This window comes from Schistocerca nitens, chromosome 2 (genome assembly GCF_023898315.1).
Source record: "Schistocerca nitens isolate TAMUIC-IGC-003100 chromosome 2, iqSchNite1.1, whole genome shotgun sequence".
NCBI lineage: Eukaryota > Metazoa > Arthropoda > Insecta > Orthoptera > Acrididae > Schistocerca > Schistocerca nitens.
The window spans coordinates 837,514,428-837,531,875 of NC_064615.1; the positions used below are offsets into that span (position 1 = coordinate 837,514,428).

General features: G+C 44.4%; 1 protein-coding gene across 1 annotated transcript in view; it reads right to left on the minus strand.

Moving 5' to 3' along the window:
* LOC126235378 (suppressor of lurcher protein 1-like) overlaps window positions 1–17,448 on the minus strand; it is a 375,544-nt gene that overhangs the window by 10,809 nt on the left and 347,287 nt on the right. Inside the window, exon 11 of the mRNA XM_049944101.1 lies at window positions 11,671–11,884. Coding sequence (XP_049800058.1) covers window positions 11,671–11,884 — 214 coding nt within the window. The remainder of the gene's footprint in view (window positions 1–11,670; window positions 11,885–17,448) is intronic.

Consider the following 17,448-nt stretch of genomic DNA (forward strand, 5'->3'; position numbering starts at 1 on the left):
CTCTGAGCACTATGGGACTTAACATCTGTGGTCATCAGTCCCCTAGAACTTAGAACTACTTAAACCTAACTAACCTAAGGACATCACACACATCCATGCCCGAGGCAGCATTCGAACCTGCGACCGTAGCAGTCGCGCGGTTCCGGACTGAGCGCCGAGAACCGCTAGACCACCGCGGCCGGCTAAATTAAGTAGCATTCAGGAAACCATTGTTATACAGCATAAATGAGAAATCAAATTACAGGGTTATTCATAAACGGCTCCGTGGTCTCGGAAAACTGCAAGACATACAGAACACAGACACACATCAGTGGATAGAGCATCTCTCCACGTTTGTAACTCACATTATATGTGCTCATCACCGTTCGTGATGCGGAAGTATCAATACGTGAACGCAATTAAATGAAGTCGCTGGCGCCAATTGCCTGGCAAAGCACTACAGCTTGCGTTGGAAAAATGTTCTTTAGGTTGCCTACTTACAGGCGCGATCTAATTCGAAGGACCAACGTAAAGCGGATGACGTACCTACATGTTCTGACACGCCTGCCCCATAACGCAACTACGTCCCGGCGCGTTTTACGAATCGAAAGTTGGCGAGACACTCTGTCCCCTGGTACGTGTCGTTTTTCAGTACATCTTGTAGTTTTCGGATAGTTGTTTTCTGAAACCCGCAGTTACTTATTGATAATACTGTCCATAAGTTACACATAACGAATACGATATAGATGAATTACCTGGTAGCTTCATAGAAGTTATAGAGAGCAATAATTTGAGGCAAGACTGGGAGTATGATGTTCATGTAACATGTTTGGAGTTACTAAAATCACAATAAAATTTTATAGCTTGCTGAGATAAAATTGATTAAAGGGTAACTGGAGGGGAAATCAGATTACGGGAGACGCCTAACCACCACTATATTTGTGAAGGCATCGCTATTTGCGGGAAATAATTTTTTTCTTTTTTTTTAATCTATCTTTCTTTCTATTTCGTATGTACATGCATATTTCCGATAATATGGTATAGTGCTTATTTGTCGTGTGTTTGATAGACATAATATCTTTTTGAAATTAATTTTTGGCATGAGTAAAAACATGTCTGCCGGCCGTAGTGGCCGAGCGGTTCTAGGCTCTACAGTATGGAACCGCGCGACCGCTGCGTCGCAGGTTCGAATCCTGCCTCGAGCATGGGTGTGTGTGATGTCTTTCGGTTGGTTCGGTTTAAGTAGTTCTAAGTTCTAGGGGACTGATGACCGCCGGCCGCGGTGGTATAGCGATTCTGTGCGCTCAGTCCGGAACCGCGCGACTGCTACGGTCGCAGGTTCGAATCCTACCTCGGGCATGGATGTGTGTGATGTCCTTAGGTTAGTTAGGTTTAAGTATTTCTAAGTTCTAGGGGACTGATGACCACAAATGTTTAGTCCCATAGTGCTCAGAGCCATCTGAACCATTTGACTGATGACCTCAGAAGTTTAAGTCCCATAGTGCTCAGAGCCATTAGAACCATTTTTGAAAAACATGTCTCTTGTTTATTGAGTAAATAAAATGTTTTCATTCTTTGCTTATCATTCGCTGAAAATGTTTATTGTGATTAAAATAGTTGCACAATTAAAAATCTACTGAGAAACTATATAAATAGAGTGAGAGCGATCTGGGAGTATCGATAGTGACTGTCGAATAGTGCACGTAGAGAGAGTCTGTGTTAGACAGAGGTGGCGCGCGAACACACATGGTTTGATGTCCGTGTTTGTCTTCATGTAAATTTGTGCAAACGGAACTCGTTAATGGCGATAAATGTTTATGTTCTTTCCGTACCGGATTCTGAAATGTTTATTGTGGACAGAGAAGTTGGACTGCGTAAAACCGCCAACTAAACTGGGTCGTGTAACTACGACAATACAGCCGTGTACGGACGACATTGTAGTTACGGGTTTCGAGGTGAACTGTGTTCGCTTTGACTGTATCGCGTGCACTTTACAAATTTCAGAACTTCGATGTATGTTCGCGTTGTGGCCGAGAACAGTGTGACCTAGCTATTAAGTGCGCCACAGACGTGTTAAAAACTGTGAACCATGAACGTGCTGATTCCCGGCGGGCGTGGTAATTTCGCGTAACTAATGAACTGTAATTACGCGATCGGAAAACTTTTAAAACTGTGTAAAGGACATGTTACTGAAAATCTCGTGTGTGATAGACCTAAAATCATGCGCACACACCAGTCTGAGAGTTGGTAACAACAACAACAATCTGCCAGTGGCCTACAATACGCCATTGACGTCAACTTGCCGGCCGCGGTGGTCTAGCGGTTCTGGCGCTGCAGTCCGGAACCGCGGGACTGCTACGGTCGCAGGTTCGAATCCTGCCTCGGGCATGGGTGTGTGTGATGTCCTTAGGTTGGTTAGGTTTAAGTAGTTCTAAGTTCTAGGGGACTTATGACCTAAGATGTTGAGTCCCATAGTGCTCAGAGCCATTTGAACCATTTTTGAACGTCAACTTCACTGGATGATGATCATTTTCCACATGAGATGATGTCAGCAGTGTTCATTCAATCAATGGAGCTGATCCAACACGCCGCCTCTACCGACGTGCTGCTGTAACATCATCTTCAACTTCACAACATACTGTCGTCATCTCAACACATCAGCATCGAAAAGATAAGATGCAAATCTTTGCGATCTCCCTATTGAAAGACTAAACAGGGATTCAGCGGATGAACTTGTAAATTCACTTATTTTCATTTAAAAACTATAATTTTGTTTAACTTTGACTATGGTAATAAAACTACTTGCATTGATCTGTTAGCTTTCATTGTAGGTATTGTTGACTTGCAATTATTTGCAAGAAGTTTACTTTCACTTAAACCATATGTCATTTTAAGTTAACTCTGCTGCATTTGCATATTATTTTGTGTGGCTTTTGGAGGGAAGTGTTAGAAATGCGAGTGTAGTGTTAATTCAAAAGTGAGTAGACATAGTTTATTGTCTGATACGTTCGCGCGCTTAAATCGCGATATCCATTAGTTTCTTGGTACCGACCAGTGGGATTAAAGCTACTTATTCGCTATTGGTGCAAGCTTTCCGGCGAGGGTGAAACTGAATGGGACAGCTGTCAGACCACACAGGCTATGCTTACATCGTAGTCAGTCATGTTACCACACTATCATGAGTAGAAACATCGATTTTTGATGATCACAGGGAATAAGTGTAGAGACGTAAAGCCTAAACCTTCAGCGTTTACGGGATTATTAATAGAATTGTGTGGGATTTACACGTTTAGGAGACTATTCAATAGAAGGATGTTTTGTTCCACAAAATTCGGAAGTAAAACGAGTTCTTTTGGGCAATGTAATTATATACGTTCTCAAAAGGGCTATTTTCGCCAGGCTTTGTATAAACACACGGACTGTCACAAAGTACAACCCCTGAGAAACGTTCTCTTCACACGTTGAAGATTAGTCTTACAAAATTAATTTCTGGAAAACATGAAATAAGTACGGGAAACATGTAGAACAATGGACACTACAGTTTCCAAAAGGGTACCTATGACGAAGGGGCGCAGGATCGACAAGTTCTCATACCTTCAAATTCAAATTAGTCACGTTCGACAATAAAACTGATGTAATTCTCTGTGATAAATCTCGCAGTAACACAGCTTGATTTCAGAAGACAAACTGCAATACGCATAACAGATGGGCGCGTGTTTTTTAAATGAATATCTTACGAAACTTACGGGCAAATTTATTTGACTGCCTCAATATATTACGAATGTCAAAAATTTTACTTTGTGCCGTTTTGTATAACAGTTATGTAGGGGACGTGCATTAAAAATATGTAGGGTGTCTCGAAAATTGTAGGTGAAAATGATGCAGACTGTGGGAAATTGTAAAATGTTGTCAGGTATGGAACCGATGGATTTTTAGCCGATCAGAGTCTTCGATGAGCACCACGTGCTAGAAACGTATTTTTGAACACTTAACAACTGTCTTCCGAATTTACGTTAGTTAATTCATCTTGAGAAACAACGCGCAGTCGTCTGTAATATGTCGATGAATGAATTTGCCTCTGTTACAGTAGATGATTGGTGTTCCACGCTGCAGTATTGTTCCTTACAAAAACTTGAAGTCATGCTTTTAATGTATGGTGCTACAGAAAGCAGTGCCTGATAATCAGAAGGAATAAAGACAATATTTTCGCAGCAGGTGCATCGTGACGGTATGTGTATGAGAACTCTCAAGAAAAAGTGGACGCTCAAGAAAAGATGGCTGATCAATGTTCTCGAGCGAGAATTTTTTGTACTGTGAGAATTGAGGAGTTAGTGTGAGAGGAGCTTCATTAATATCCCCCTTCAACTCAAATACGATTTTCACACATTGTAGAATTAGGTGAGGAGAGTCAGGCGGAGCATCAACAAAATGGTTCAAATGGCTCTGAGCACTATGGGACTCAACTGCTGAGGTCATTAGTCCCCTAGAACTTAGAACTAGTTAAACCTAACTAACCTAAGGACATCACAAACATCCATGCCCGAGGCAGGATTCGAACCTGCGACCGTAGCGGTCTTGCGGTTCCAGACTGCAGCGCCTTTAACCGCACGGCCACTTCGGCCGGCCGGAGCATCAACATTCGGTTATATGATCAAATTAGTTCCGTTTGTTGCAACCGGATAGGCGACGTGATTTCAACACATGCTGTTTACTACATCGGCTTCTTAGTCACTGGTATCCTAAACATGTGTCCTTACACGTGAAACACATAATTGCAATATCAAATTGGACACGTCCGCCATCTTGGCTGTATACTTTGCATAACAATAAATCTTACGCTACCTCCTTTTCCATTTCAGCCTATGACTGTGGAACAGATTATCCTGAAAGCTGCGTCATTTCCCAAATCACTCTGCGTTCAAGAGGGGGATTAAAGCTGTATCTGTTATCGTAAGCGTAGCTTCTCCCTCGGCATATCCCAGCTATTTTCTTTCTGTCCAACAAGGTGCCAAAAACACTATCACGTTGTGGTGTATATGTACTTTCTCATCACTTTCTACTTCTGATTTTTTAATCCATTTCCTCTACTAGTCTTAGTCTGTTATTTCCCGTTCTCTCTGAACACTCAACTCCTTGTGCCACTTTGATTGCTACTGTACTGTTGCCCTGCGTTTCTGTCAGGTGTCACTTCTCTCTTAAAACGACTGAAATTTGTTACTACTACTACTACTACTACTACTACTACTACTTCTTACTACACAAATTGTAATGTTGGGTCTTGATTCACTGAGAAGGTCTGGGCAATGTCAGAGAAGGCATGAAAGCCCTAATCTTGCAATGTGAACTAAATAAACAAATAAAGAAACTATATTGCAATGAATGCACTAAGGAGGGTAGCCTCATTAGGAACGATTTCCGTCGACTTTCGTTCGGAAAGAATTGTTAGTTGTTTTTCACAATAAAAAAAACTAAATGTTCATTGCCTATCTTTAGTTTCTAATCTGATAGTACTCAATGTAGATTCTTCTATCATCTCTAGCCGTAATTTTGTACTCACAGGTTTGAGACACTTCCTTTTCCATCATTTTCTTTGGGCCTTTGTCTCGCTTCAACGCGGGGTCGACCTTCGGCAATGCTAGTGGCAGAGGGTGTCCAGATGCCCTTCCTGTCGCCACTCTGATTCCCCCCCCCCCCCCCCCCCCGGAACAGAATCAGCTGTCACCGTCTAGTGTAAGCCATGTTTTCATGTGTCTGCGAGTCGTGTAACTGAGGTGGAAGTGGGGACCAGCCTGGCACTCACCTAACAGGATGTGGAAAATCGCCTAAAAACTACATCCACGCTGGTCAGCTTACCGGCCCTCGTCGTTAATCCCCTCAGCGGATTCGATCCGGGGCCGGCGCGCCTACCCTAGTCCAGGAAGCAGCGCATTAGCACTCTTGGTTACCCTGGTGGGTCAACAGCCTGCTCTTCCACTTTAGGATATCTATTAGTATGGAGCTCTAACACTAAACGGTCATTTTCCTAGAGCTAAATATCCAAAGAATGATGTCTCTTGAGGATCTACATGTGGCTGGAAGTCTCACTGACATTATTAAGTGATGAAGTTAATAGGAAAAAGCTACTGAAAAGATGAATGAGCTGTGCTGCGACTCACGTTGGTGCTGTTAGTAGGTTTCTGTCCTCTGTTGGAGGCCAGACCATATCGTTTAGTTGACGTGGTTGCAGTTGCTTTTTTTTCCTCTCATGTTGACTGGCGCCAGTTGGTTTTGCAAGCATTGCCTGTCCGCTAGTGGCAGCAGCGGCGGTTATCGATAGGTAGTAACTGTGGTCCTATCTTTGGGGTGACGTCGTCGTTCTTCTGGGTGGTGTCAGTGGGCAGTTCAGAAGGGGGACTCAGGAGGAGCCAGGTACACGCAGTGTGCGAACATGCTGGGACCACTGGCGGCGCACATGGACTGCCGGATCGATGGCCTGTGGTCACGAGGGTGCACGACGTCGTTGTAAACCGGATCCTACAAGCTTTAAGTTGAGTGCATTTGGATTCAAGTAGAGAAACCTCCACCATTGTGAGATCTTGCTATTCTCCAGTGACTTGGGTTCGTACTCCCACTCGTAGTGTTGCCGAGGCGAAGAGCAGCGAGTGAAGTGCTTGGGGAAGCCGGATCTGATTAGCTTTGCTGGACTTGTAATTACTGTTTATTGCGTTCACTTTGTTACTATTAGTTAATTTCAACCAGCGGTATTATTCCTGCCTCTTGGCCGCTAACGCCCCAGTTACCTGCCCTGGGGGTTAGTGTCTGTAATGGCAGTGTACATTCCCTCTCCTTGCCGCAGCTGTCCGCTGAGGTGTATAGTTTTGACAGCTTTCTTGATTGTAGGTTGGTTGGCGATTCTTCTAATCTGGTGGTAGTGATTCCTTTCTCGTTCCAGGCGCTCTAAGCACAGTATTTTGTGGGCAGAGTCCAGACCGCCGGTTCCAGCTTTGGCGTATTTTTTAATACATGCATTTGATTTACTGGACGTTAGGTAGCCTCGGCAAGACTATCCTTAGTCATTCGTTAGACTGCCACAAGTCTGAGTTACCATCTCGTGAAGTGAATGCAGCTCTTGGCTGCCTATCTCATTGCTTGTGAAAGTGTTTCTGCCAGACCTACTGAGAGTTCGATTCCTGGTGCACCGTCTGTGACTGGCCCTTGAGTTTTATTGTTTTATTTACTGTGTCATTGCATGTTTCTAAATTTTTTTATGTAATTGCCATTCTTGGCGTAACAGCAGGTTTAAATGGTTGTGCTACCAAGTTTACCATCACCCGTTTGGTGATCAGTTGCCTGTCTTTATAAATTAACCTTTGCTATAGCATTGCTGTTTTAAAGTATGTTTGTTACTTTTTTTTTTTAATAATTGCTGTTCTCGGCGTTAAACGCCTTCAGCCGTGACTGTTGTTACTTACCTTAAAATTCTAATTGGGATCACATTGACTTGTTTTTGAAACATTATTTGCTGTGTCTGTATTTTATGCTCATTTGGTAAATTTTAAAGCACTGAATGCACTATTTATTTTACAGTTGTTTATTCCCTCATTAATAACGTGTGATATCTTTATTTATTGTTGAGTCTGGTTCAAATGGCTCTGAGCACTGTGGGACTTAACTTCTGAGGTCATCAGACCCCTAGAACTTAGAACTACTTAAACCTAACTAACCTAAGGACATCACACACATCCATGCCTTAGGCAGGATTCGAACATGCGACCATGGCGGTCGCGCAGCTCCAGACTGTAGCGCCTAGAACCGCTCGGCCACTCCAGCCGGCACGTTGAGTCTGGAAATACCGTTTTCAAATAAATGTGTTCAATTGCAAAAGGGATCCAATAGTAACTGATTACGGCCCTGTGTATATTCGTAACCGAATCCTGCCTTCCTTGACTAACAGGTTACAATGAGGCTGCTGCGACGTGAGCACAGATCAAATGGATGATAAGAAGCATAAGAGAAGGTACTGAGGCGGAACGCAAAGGAGAAAATGCAACTAGATCGACTGCGTAGATTCATATGTGAAGCTATGAACTTAACATATACATACGTTTAAAACTCTGTACCAGCCGGATTTATTAAGGTAGAGACATTAATTGACCGAAACCTCCGACGAATGTAGCACACTCAGCTAGGTGATTGTATTGTAATGAGAAAATATGATCATCACATTAAACACTGGAATCCAGGGAACAATTTTTCATCTGTAACTCGGGTAATATCGAGTCACGGCAATAGCATAAAAGCAGGCATAGCCATTCCACTGTGATGTAATGAGTCTAAGTCAGAGGTTCCAAAACTTTTGTTTGTCATGCCCCCCCTTCTGCCGAAAATAAAACTTCCGTGCCCCCCCCCCCAAAAAAAATATAGAAATTTATCATCATATTTACGTTTTTTCACGACACTCATGGTGAAGTAAAAAGAAAACAAGAAGTCAACAGTATAATTTCGCACTAACACTGATTTTACTGAGGCACAACTGTGAAAGATTCAATGCGATTTCAGCAAAATCCAATGCATCAGATGTGTCAACAACTGCAAGCAACCAACTGAAATAAAGGAAAGCTACTGTCGTCTGTCGGCGCCTCAGATGACTGCCTGTGAGGAGTGGGGCGAAGAACGGGGAATCCCAGCCACAGCGCAGGTAGTCAGTGCACTGTCTGTCTGCGACCTGTTGGCCGAGCAGGGCTCTTGCTGGGAGAAACGGGCTTTTCCTGGATTAGGGCGGAAACAGCCCACAGCCACCCTAAGAATTTGCTACCTGTTCTGCGGTGCTGTTCTGAGCAGTGCAGCCTGGGGTGTTATGCGAAAATCATTTTTGTGCCCCTATCTTTCGTTACTTATAAACGAAACATTATGAGTTTTGAGATAACATCAATTAATTAGTTGTCAAATTTCACAGTAATTAAGCAAGGTCATGGATACACCTCATACATCGATGGAAAATGTGCACAGTGCCAAGCAGTTATCTCTGTACTCGTAACAAAAGAAGCCATTGTAGCAGCAAAGAACGTACTCTAATTTCAAACGAAATTATGCCGTATTTCAAAAAGGCAGAAGAAAAATAACTGTTTTGTCAGATAAATAATCCGAATGAAAGAGCTGTAGTAAAAAAAAAAAATAGCCTCACTAATGGACTTCATTGTCTACCTAGCTGGGTTATGTTTCATTGTTAGCAGTCACGACAATGTTCCCAGAACAGCGTGAAGTACTCTGCTCAGAATGAACACTTGTACACTCCTGGAAATTGAAATAAGAACACCGTGAATTCATTGTCCCAGGAAGGGGAAACTTTATTGACACATTCCTGGGGTCAGATACATCACATGATCACACTGACAGAACCACAGGCACATAGACACAGGCAACAGAGCATGCACAATGTCGGCACTAGTACAGTGTATATCCACCTTTCGCAGCAATGCAGGCTGCTATTCTCCCATGGAGACGATCGTATAGATGCTGCATGTAGTCCTGTGGAACGGCTTGCCATGCCATTTCCACCTGGCGCCTCAGTTGGACCAGCGTTCGTGCTGGACGTGCAGACCGCGTGAGACGACGCTTCATCCAGTCCCAAACATGCTCAATGGGGGACAGATCCGGAGATCTTGCTGGCCAGGGTAGTTGACTTACACCTTCTAGAGCACGTTGGGTGGCACGGGATACATGCGGACGTGCATTGTCCTGTTGGAACAGCAAGTTCCCTTGCCGGTCTAGGAATGGTAGAACGATGGGTTCGATGACGGTTTGGATGTACCGTGCACTATTCAGTGTCCCACGACGATCACCAGTGGTGTACGGCCAGTGTAGGAGATCACTCCCCATACCATGATGCCGGGTGTTGGCCCTGTGTGCCTCGGTCGTATGCAGTCCTGATTGTGGCGCTCACCTGCACGGCGCCAAACACGCATACGACCATCATTGGCACCAAGGCAGAAGCGACTCTCATCGCTGAAGACGACACGTCTCCATTCGTCCCTCCATTCACGCCTGTCGCGACACCACTGGAGGCGGGCTGCACGATGTTGGGGCGTGAGCGGAAGACGGCCTAACGATGTGCGGGACCGTAGCCCAGCTTCATGGAGACGGTTGCGAATGGTCCTCGCCGATACCCCAGGAGCAACAGTGTCCCTAATTTGCTGGGAAGTGGCGGTGCGGTCCCCTACGGCACTGCGTAGGATCCTACGGTCGTGGCGTGCATCCGTGCGTCGCTGCGGTCCGGTCCCAGGTCGACGGGCACGTGCACCTTCCGCCGACCACTGGCGACAACATCGATGTACTGTGGAGACCTCACGCCCCACGTGTTGAGCAATTCGGCGGTACGTCCACCCGGCCTCCCGCATGCCCACTATACGCCCTCGCTCAAAGTCCGTCAACTGCACATACGGTTCACGTCCACGCTGTCGCGGCATGCTACCAGTGTTAAAGACTGCGATGGAGCTCCGTATGCCACGGCAAACTGGCGGACACTGACGGCGGCGGTGCACAAATGCTGCGCAGCTAGCGCCATTCGACGGCCAACACCGCGGTTCCTGGTGTGTCCGCTGTGCCGTGCGTGTGATCATTGCTTGTACAGCCCTCTCGCAGTGTCCGGAGCAAGTATGGTGGGTCTGACACACCGGTGTCAATGTGTTCTTTTTTCCATTTCCAGGAGTGTATTAGTTTCGCGTTCACGTCGTGCACATTTTTCTGGTGACATAGGGCATAACCCTGGCGTCCAAATTACGAACCCATCAGTTCATTTGAAGCGTATACAGTCTATTAAAGTCACTTAATCGCATCACATGGGGATCCGCAGGTTGACTGGGTAATAAAACGGCATTTTTGCAGTTTGGCAGTATAAATGATTATTACACTGAGGAACATAGCCTACTACGGCTAAAAGTTATGATTACGTTCAGTCCATGTGTACAAATGTACGGAATAGTTAATAGCTGACTTTTCAGTTTTCCAATTGTCAGAAGTAAGTTGTTTACAAATCTGATATATTAATGGCTCTGAGCACTATGGGACTTAACATCTATGGTCATCAGTCCCCTAGAACTTAGAACTACTTAAACCTAACTAACCTAAGGACAGCACACAACACCCAGTCATCACGAGGCAGAGAAAATACCTGACCCCGCCGGGAATCGAACCCGGGAACCCGGGCGGGGGAAGCGAGAACGCTACCGCACGACCACGAGCTGCGGACTGATATATTAGAATTAACGCATATCGCCATCGTAATTTTGAGAGTTTCTGTGTGTGACATTCTAAACGTGACATTCTAAACGTGATCTTCAAAAGCTGTATGTTCTAGGATAGGTTATTGAGATAGGATTGTGGGAAATGGGACGCCAAATGATTGCATTTAGCACCATAATCTATCATTAATACCCGCACATTCATTTTTAATAAAATATCGATATTAAAAAGAAATATTAGGTTTATACCGCTAACTCCACCCGCGCCCCCCTTGCAATATCATCACGCCCCCCGAGGGAGGCGCGCCCCCCAGTTTGGGAACCCATGGTCTAAGTGATAATTTTTGTGCTACTATCACTGTTTTCCTGCTTGTTTTGGAAGTTTAACCCGTTTTCATGTCCTGCTAGATATTTCCGTACCTTAAATAGATCACTCTTGTATTGACGGCCTGTAGCGTCTAAACGTACTCACGGTTGCACTCCCTCCACGTCGAAATGGACGAAGCGTAACGCGATCCGCTGTCCGGGCCGGCCGTGGAAGAAGAAGTGGCACTCTGTGTCCCTGGGGTAGAGCCCGGGGAAGTTGGGGCTGGTCACGTAGCCCCTGGCCGCCTCGCTGCCGTTGAAGGAGAAGGCGCACGGCCACGACGACAGCTGGCGGCCGCGCGGCGCGCTCACCCCGAAGTCTGCAACACGGCGCGCGCCGCACCTGTTGCTAACTGCTGCTGCCGCCACTTGAGCGTGCTAATACTAAACACCGTATACGGTCTCACAATAAATAAGGCTGGCCATAAAAACTGCGGCATCGTGAAGACAGCACTCCATCAAGAGAACTACATTCTTGGTTGTGCGAAAGATTGGCATTTCAGCGCAACTATATCAACTACATAGGAGTAACGTCATCTGCAGAGTGGCGTACATAAAACCGGCCCCTGCACTGAAAGGAATGTGAATGAAGAAAATCAACGTACATCATCGCTTCTTTACATTTTATTGTATAGTTTCATTATTAACTATGTAATTAACAGTTTAAGTATTATTAGTTTAATAAGCATATTTCAGAAAGGAATTTAACGTCTGTATTCAAAATGTTCTCCGCCAACATCCAAGCAAAGTTGTGCACGTCGAAGCATGTTAAGGAAAACACATTTCAGTACTCTCTGAGGAGTTTTCGAAATTTCTTCACATATGTTGTTTTTTAACGTGTCAACTGCTCTGTGACTGTTGAGGTAGACTCTAGCCTTTGTAAGTAGGCTGTTTAGGTTTTTTTATTGGTAACGCCACGTAGCGCTCTGTATGAAAATCACTGACAGTGCTGTGTACAATCTGTGGCTGGTTTGCATTGTTGGAATTTGCTATTGTAGTGTTGGGCAGTTGGATGTGAACAGCGTGTAGCGTTGCACAGTTGGAGGTGAGCCGCCAGCAGTGGTGGATGTGGGGAGAGAAATGGCGGGGTTTTGAGAGCGGATGATCTGGACGTGTGTCCATCAGAGACAGTAAATTTGTAAGACTGGATGCCATGAACTGCTATATATATTATGACTTTTGAACACTATTAAGGTAAATACATTGTTTGTTCTCTATCAAAATCTTTCATTTGCTAACTATGCCTATCAGTAGTTAGTGCCTTCAGTAGTTTGAATCTTTTATTTAACTGACAGTAGTGGCGCTCGCTGTATTGCAGTAGTTCGAGTAACGAAGATTTTTGTGAGGCAAGTGATTCATGAAAATTATAGGTTATTGTTAGTCAGGGCCATTCTTCTGTAGGGATTTTTGAAAGTCAGATTGCGTTGCGCTAAAAAAATATTGAGTGTCAGTTTAATGTTGATCAGAATAGGTAAAGAGCGAAACGTCTGAGTACGTTCAGTTCTGCTCAGCTGTTTGAAAATCAAATAATGTAAGAGGTTTATCAGCACAGTCATTCATAAATTTTTCTAAGGGGACGTTTCACCTTTAGAAATCCCCAGAGGTAAAAGTCACATGGTGACATGTCGCGAGAACTCAGGGGGGCCACAAGCCCTTACTAATGGTCCCCTCTTTTGTAAAATCAGTATGTACATGAGCTGATGCAAATCCGACGTATGAGAAGTTGCCCCATCTTACTGGAAATATGGACAACATTTTTCGTTTTGAGTTAACAGAACCGAAAATTCATTGTAGAGTTGTAAGTAAACATGTGTTTTAACAGTTTCGTTGAAGAACAATGGCCCGATAATTCTGTAACCAGATACAGCACACCATACACCAATTTTTAAATCGTGTAACGGCTTCTGCAGTACGCCATGGGGATTCTCTGTAGCCCAGTGTCTTGTGTTTTGTGAAAGACAGCAACCCGACAGATGAAACCAAGCTTCATCCGTCGAAAAAAAGAGGAACGGTTCAAGTTGTCCTCCAGCGACATTTTCCAGCAACCAATTACAGTAATGTGTACGCTTACCCTTGTCCTCTTCTTTTATTTGCTGAACAACACTCACGCAGTAAGGTTTCATTTTTAAGGCATGGAGGATGGGTTGACATGACCTGCGAGATATTCCACATTGTATTCCACATTGCTGTGGTAATCGTCGTATTGACTTGCAGGGACTTCTTTCAGTCTGTGCCGCCACGTTTGCCACAACTTCTGGTGTACTTACAGTCGGTGCCTTATTTCACTTTGAATTAACAACACTGCTTGTCGAACGCCACTTTCTCACTAGACCCTGAATCGTTTACTTTGCAAGAATATTACTTTCAGGAGACTTTTCATAAAAAGTGTCACGAAAAACTGTAATGGATTGAGACCGCACATATTCAACAATGAACACACGTTCTTCAATGGAGTAAGGCATGACAATGAAGTACACGGTATAACGACCACTTTCCGTATGAACTGCTGTTGGAAGGTGGCAAAGAAATTGACAAGCTAGTAATGCTACTCACACGCGTTCGCATTCCGGTTCGGACCGGTTTTATTATGTGCGCCGCTCTGTATAATCTACGTGTAAGGAAAAACTACACGTTCGGATTCTCAATCATAAATTGCATCATAACGGTTATTGCGTCTTAGAAGATTGAGTTACGTCTCATGTAAGAATAAAAGACGTCCATTAGCATGTGTAAACACAGTGGCCGATCGTTCCGTTATATTGCAGGGAGCAACGGTGAGGATCGCGTGTCTGCCTAGCAGATATGCAATCGATTGGATCAAGAGAGTCATATTCGACAGCATGCACGATCTTAGTGATCCAATGCGATTAGTATCCGTCAGGTAACACAGGATTTCTCTCCTAAGATACGCCAGGAGAATTTTCTCAGATGTTTCGACACATATTTGCATCTTCGTTTTTGCAATATGTAAATGGCGTCAGCCAGATCGAATACTGTACAATATGTTTTTCATGTCATGTCATGTCTTACATTGATGAAAAATGTCGGTTTGTCTCTGTTTCGAACAAAGTTACTTTTAAAACGGAATTCTATATGTCCATTCGATAAGAGCAGTCCCAGATTAGTGTAGTGCGATAATATTTGTTTCATCAATAGACGGAGGCTAACTGGTACTCCACCAGCGACAGCACTGCTCTAACTTATGCTGCCTGCTAGCGCCATGCAGCAGCGCCACTCACTTGCTGCTGGAGGATTGTTTATTCTTCGTGTTTACTATCGCTTACACTACATATCGAAAAAACAAATATCGCACTGGACTAATTACGAAACGCTCAACCGAATGGGCACGTAAAATTCTCCTTTAAAATCCAATTTGGTTTGTAGCTGTCTGTCAGCGCTAGGCGTCGCGTGAAAGGTATGATGAGCAGTATTTATTCAGTCTGACGCCGTTTACACACTGCAAAACGAAATTGTAGGGACGCGCAGAAACAATAGAGGCTAAAGCGTCTGGTGACCATTAAGAGACGCAGCCAGTGTACCACGTGGTCAGAAACAGGCTGAAAAGCTCGTAAGGGTGTTGCAGGGGAGATTTCACTGTTCAATAATTATTTAACAACAACAAAAAGAAAAAATTCGATACGTTCCGTCGTTTCCGAATTATTTAGCATTGAACTTAGCCAATCAGGTCGCTGCAAGCGCTAATTCAATCAGCCTGCCATGTACAATTAGTAGCAGTAGTTCTCACTGCATCGATCATATCGCACGAGCCTGCTCCTATCCTTGGCTGAAGTTTAATCCTTACTACCCTCAGAATTTTTGTAAAGCTCTCTTTATCAGTATTAAAAAACAAAACGAAGAACACGTTTGGCGACACCGTCTGTGGCGGGCCCCTTGGATTTGTGCGTGCAACGGCCTGGCTAGCTAACTTTGAAGATGAAATAACGCGTAAATGGCTCATCTTGCCGATTTTTTTCCCTAATAATTATTTCCCGGCTCAGCCTACCCGGCACTCTCAAAAGCTTTTCAGGTTGTGCCTGATCACCCTGTATATTATTCGCCCGATCGTACAAGATAATACAGCCACGTCAGATTTTACGAACGAGGGACTTGCCTGCAGCACGACAGATATTAACACGTCAAGTGCTACGATATCTGGAGCACAATGGTCTCTTAGAACTAGACCATCTACATCTACATCCATACTCCGCAAGCCACCTGACGGTGTGTGGCGGAGGGTACCCTGAGTACCTCTATCGGTTCTCCCTTCTATTCCAGTCTCGTATTGTTCGTGGAAAGAAGGATTGTCTGTATGCTTCTGTGTGGGCTCTAATCTCTCTGATTTTATCCTCATGGTGTCATCGCGAGATATACGTAGGAGGGAGCAATATACTGCTGGAGTCTTCGGTGAAGGTATGTTCTCGAAACTTTAACAAAAGCCCGTACCGAGCTACTGAGCGTCTCTCCTGCAGAGTCTTCCACTGGAGTTTATCTATCATCTCCGTAACGCTTTCGCGATTACTAAATGATCTTGTAACGAAACGCGCTGCTCTCCGTTGGATCTTCTCTATCTCTTCTGTCAACCCTATCTAGTACGGATCCCACACCGCTGAGCAGTATTCAAGCAGTGGGCGAACAAGCGTACTGTAACCTACTTCCTTTGTTTTCGAATTGCATTTCCTTAGGATTCTTCCAATGAATCCTAGTCTGGCATCTACTTTACCAACGATCAACTTTATATGATCATTCCATTTTAAATCACTCCTAATGCGTACTCCCAGATAATTTATGGAATTAACTGCTTCCTGTTGCTGACCTGCTATTTTGTAGCTAAATGATAAGGGATCTATCTTTCTATGTATTCGCAGCACATTACACTTGTCTACATTGAGATTCAATTGCCATTCCCTGCACCATGCGTCAATTCGCTGCAGATCCTCCTGCATATGTACAATTTTCCATTGTTACAACCTCTCGATACACCACAGCATCATCTGCAAAAAGCCTCAGTGAACTTCCGATGTCATCCACAAGGTCATTTATGTATATTGTGAACAGCAACGGTCCCACGACACTCCCCTGTGGAACACCCGAAATCACTCTTACTTCGGAAGACTTCTCTCCATTGAGAATGACATGCTGCGTTCTGTTATCTAGCAACTCCTCAATCCAATCACACAATTGGTCTGATAGTCCATATGATCTTACTTTGTTCATTAAACGACTGTGGGGAACTGTATCGAACGCCTTGCGGAAGTCAAGAAACACGGCATCTACCTGTGAACCCGTGTCTATGGCCCTCTGAGTCTCGCGGACGAATAGCGCGAGCTGGGTTTCACACGACCGTCTTTTTCGAAACCCATGCTGATTCCTACACAGTAGATTTCTAGTCTCCAGGAAAGTCATTATACTCGAACATAATACGTGTTCCAAAATTCTACAACTGATCGACTTTAGAGATATAGGTCTATAGTTCTGCACATCTGTTCGACGTCCCTTCTTGAAAACGGGGATGACCTGTGCCCTTTTCCAATCCTTTGGAACGCTACACTCTTCTAGAGACCTACGGTACACCGCTGCAAGAAGGGGGGCAAGTTCCTTCGCGTACACTGTGTAAAATAGAACTGGTATCCCATCAGGTCCAGCGGCCTTTCCTCTTTTGAGCGATTTTAATTGTTTGTGTGACCATTATAGCAGCTTCCCTTAACGTGGGAGCAGAGAGTGGTGAGCTCGACGACATTGGACACATGAGAGGTACCAGGTCGTCTTTTCAAGTGAATCCCAGTACGATGGGACGTAGCCATGTGTGGAAGCTTTGAGGATATTGAACACTGCTAGATAAACACACAACCCAAGACCACTGTACCACATAGTCGACAATTAACTG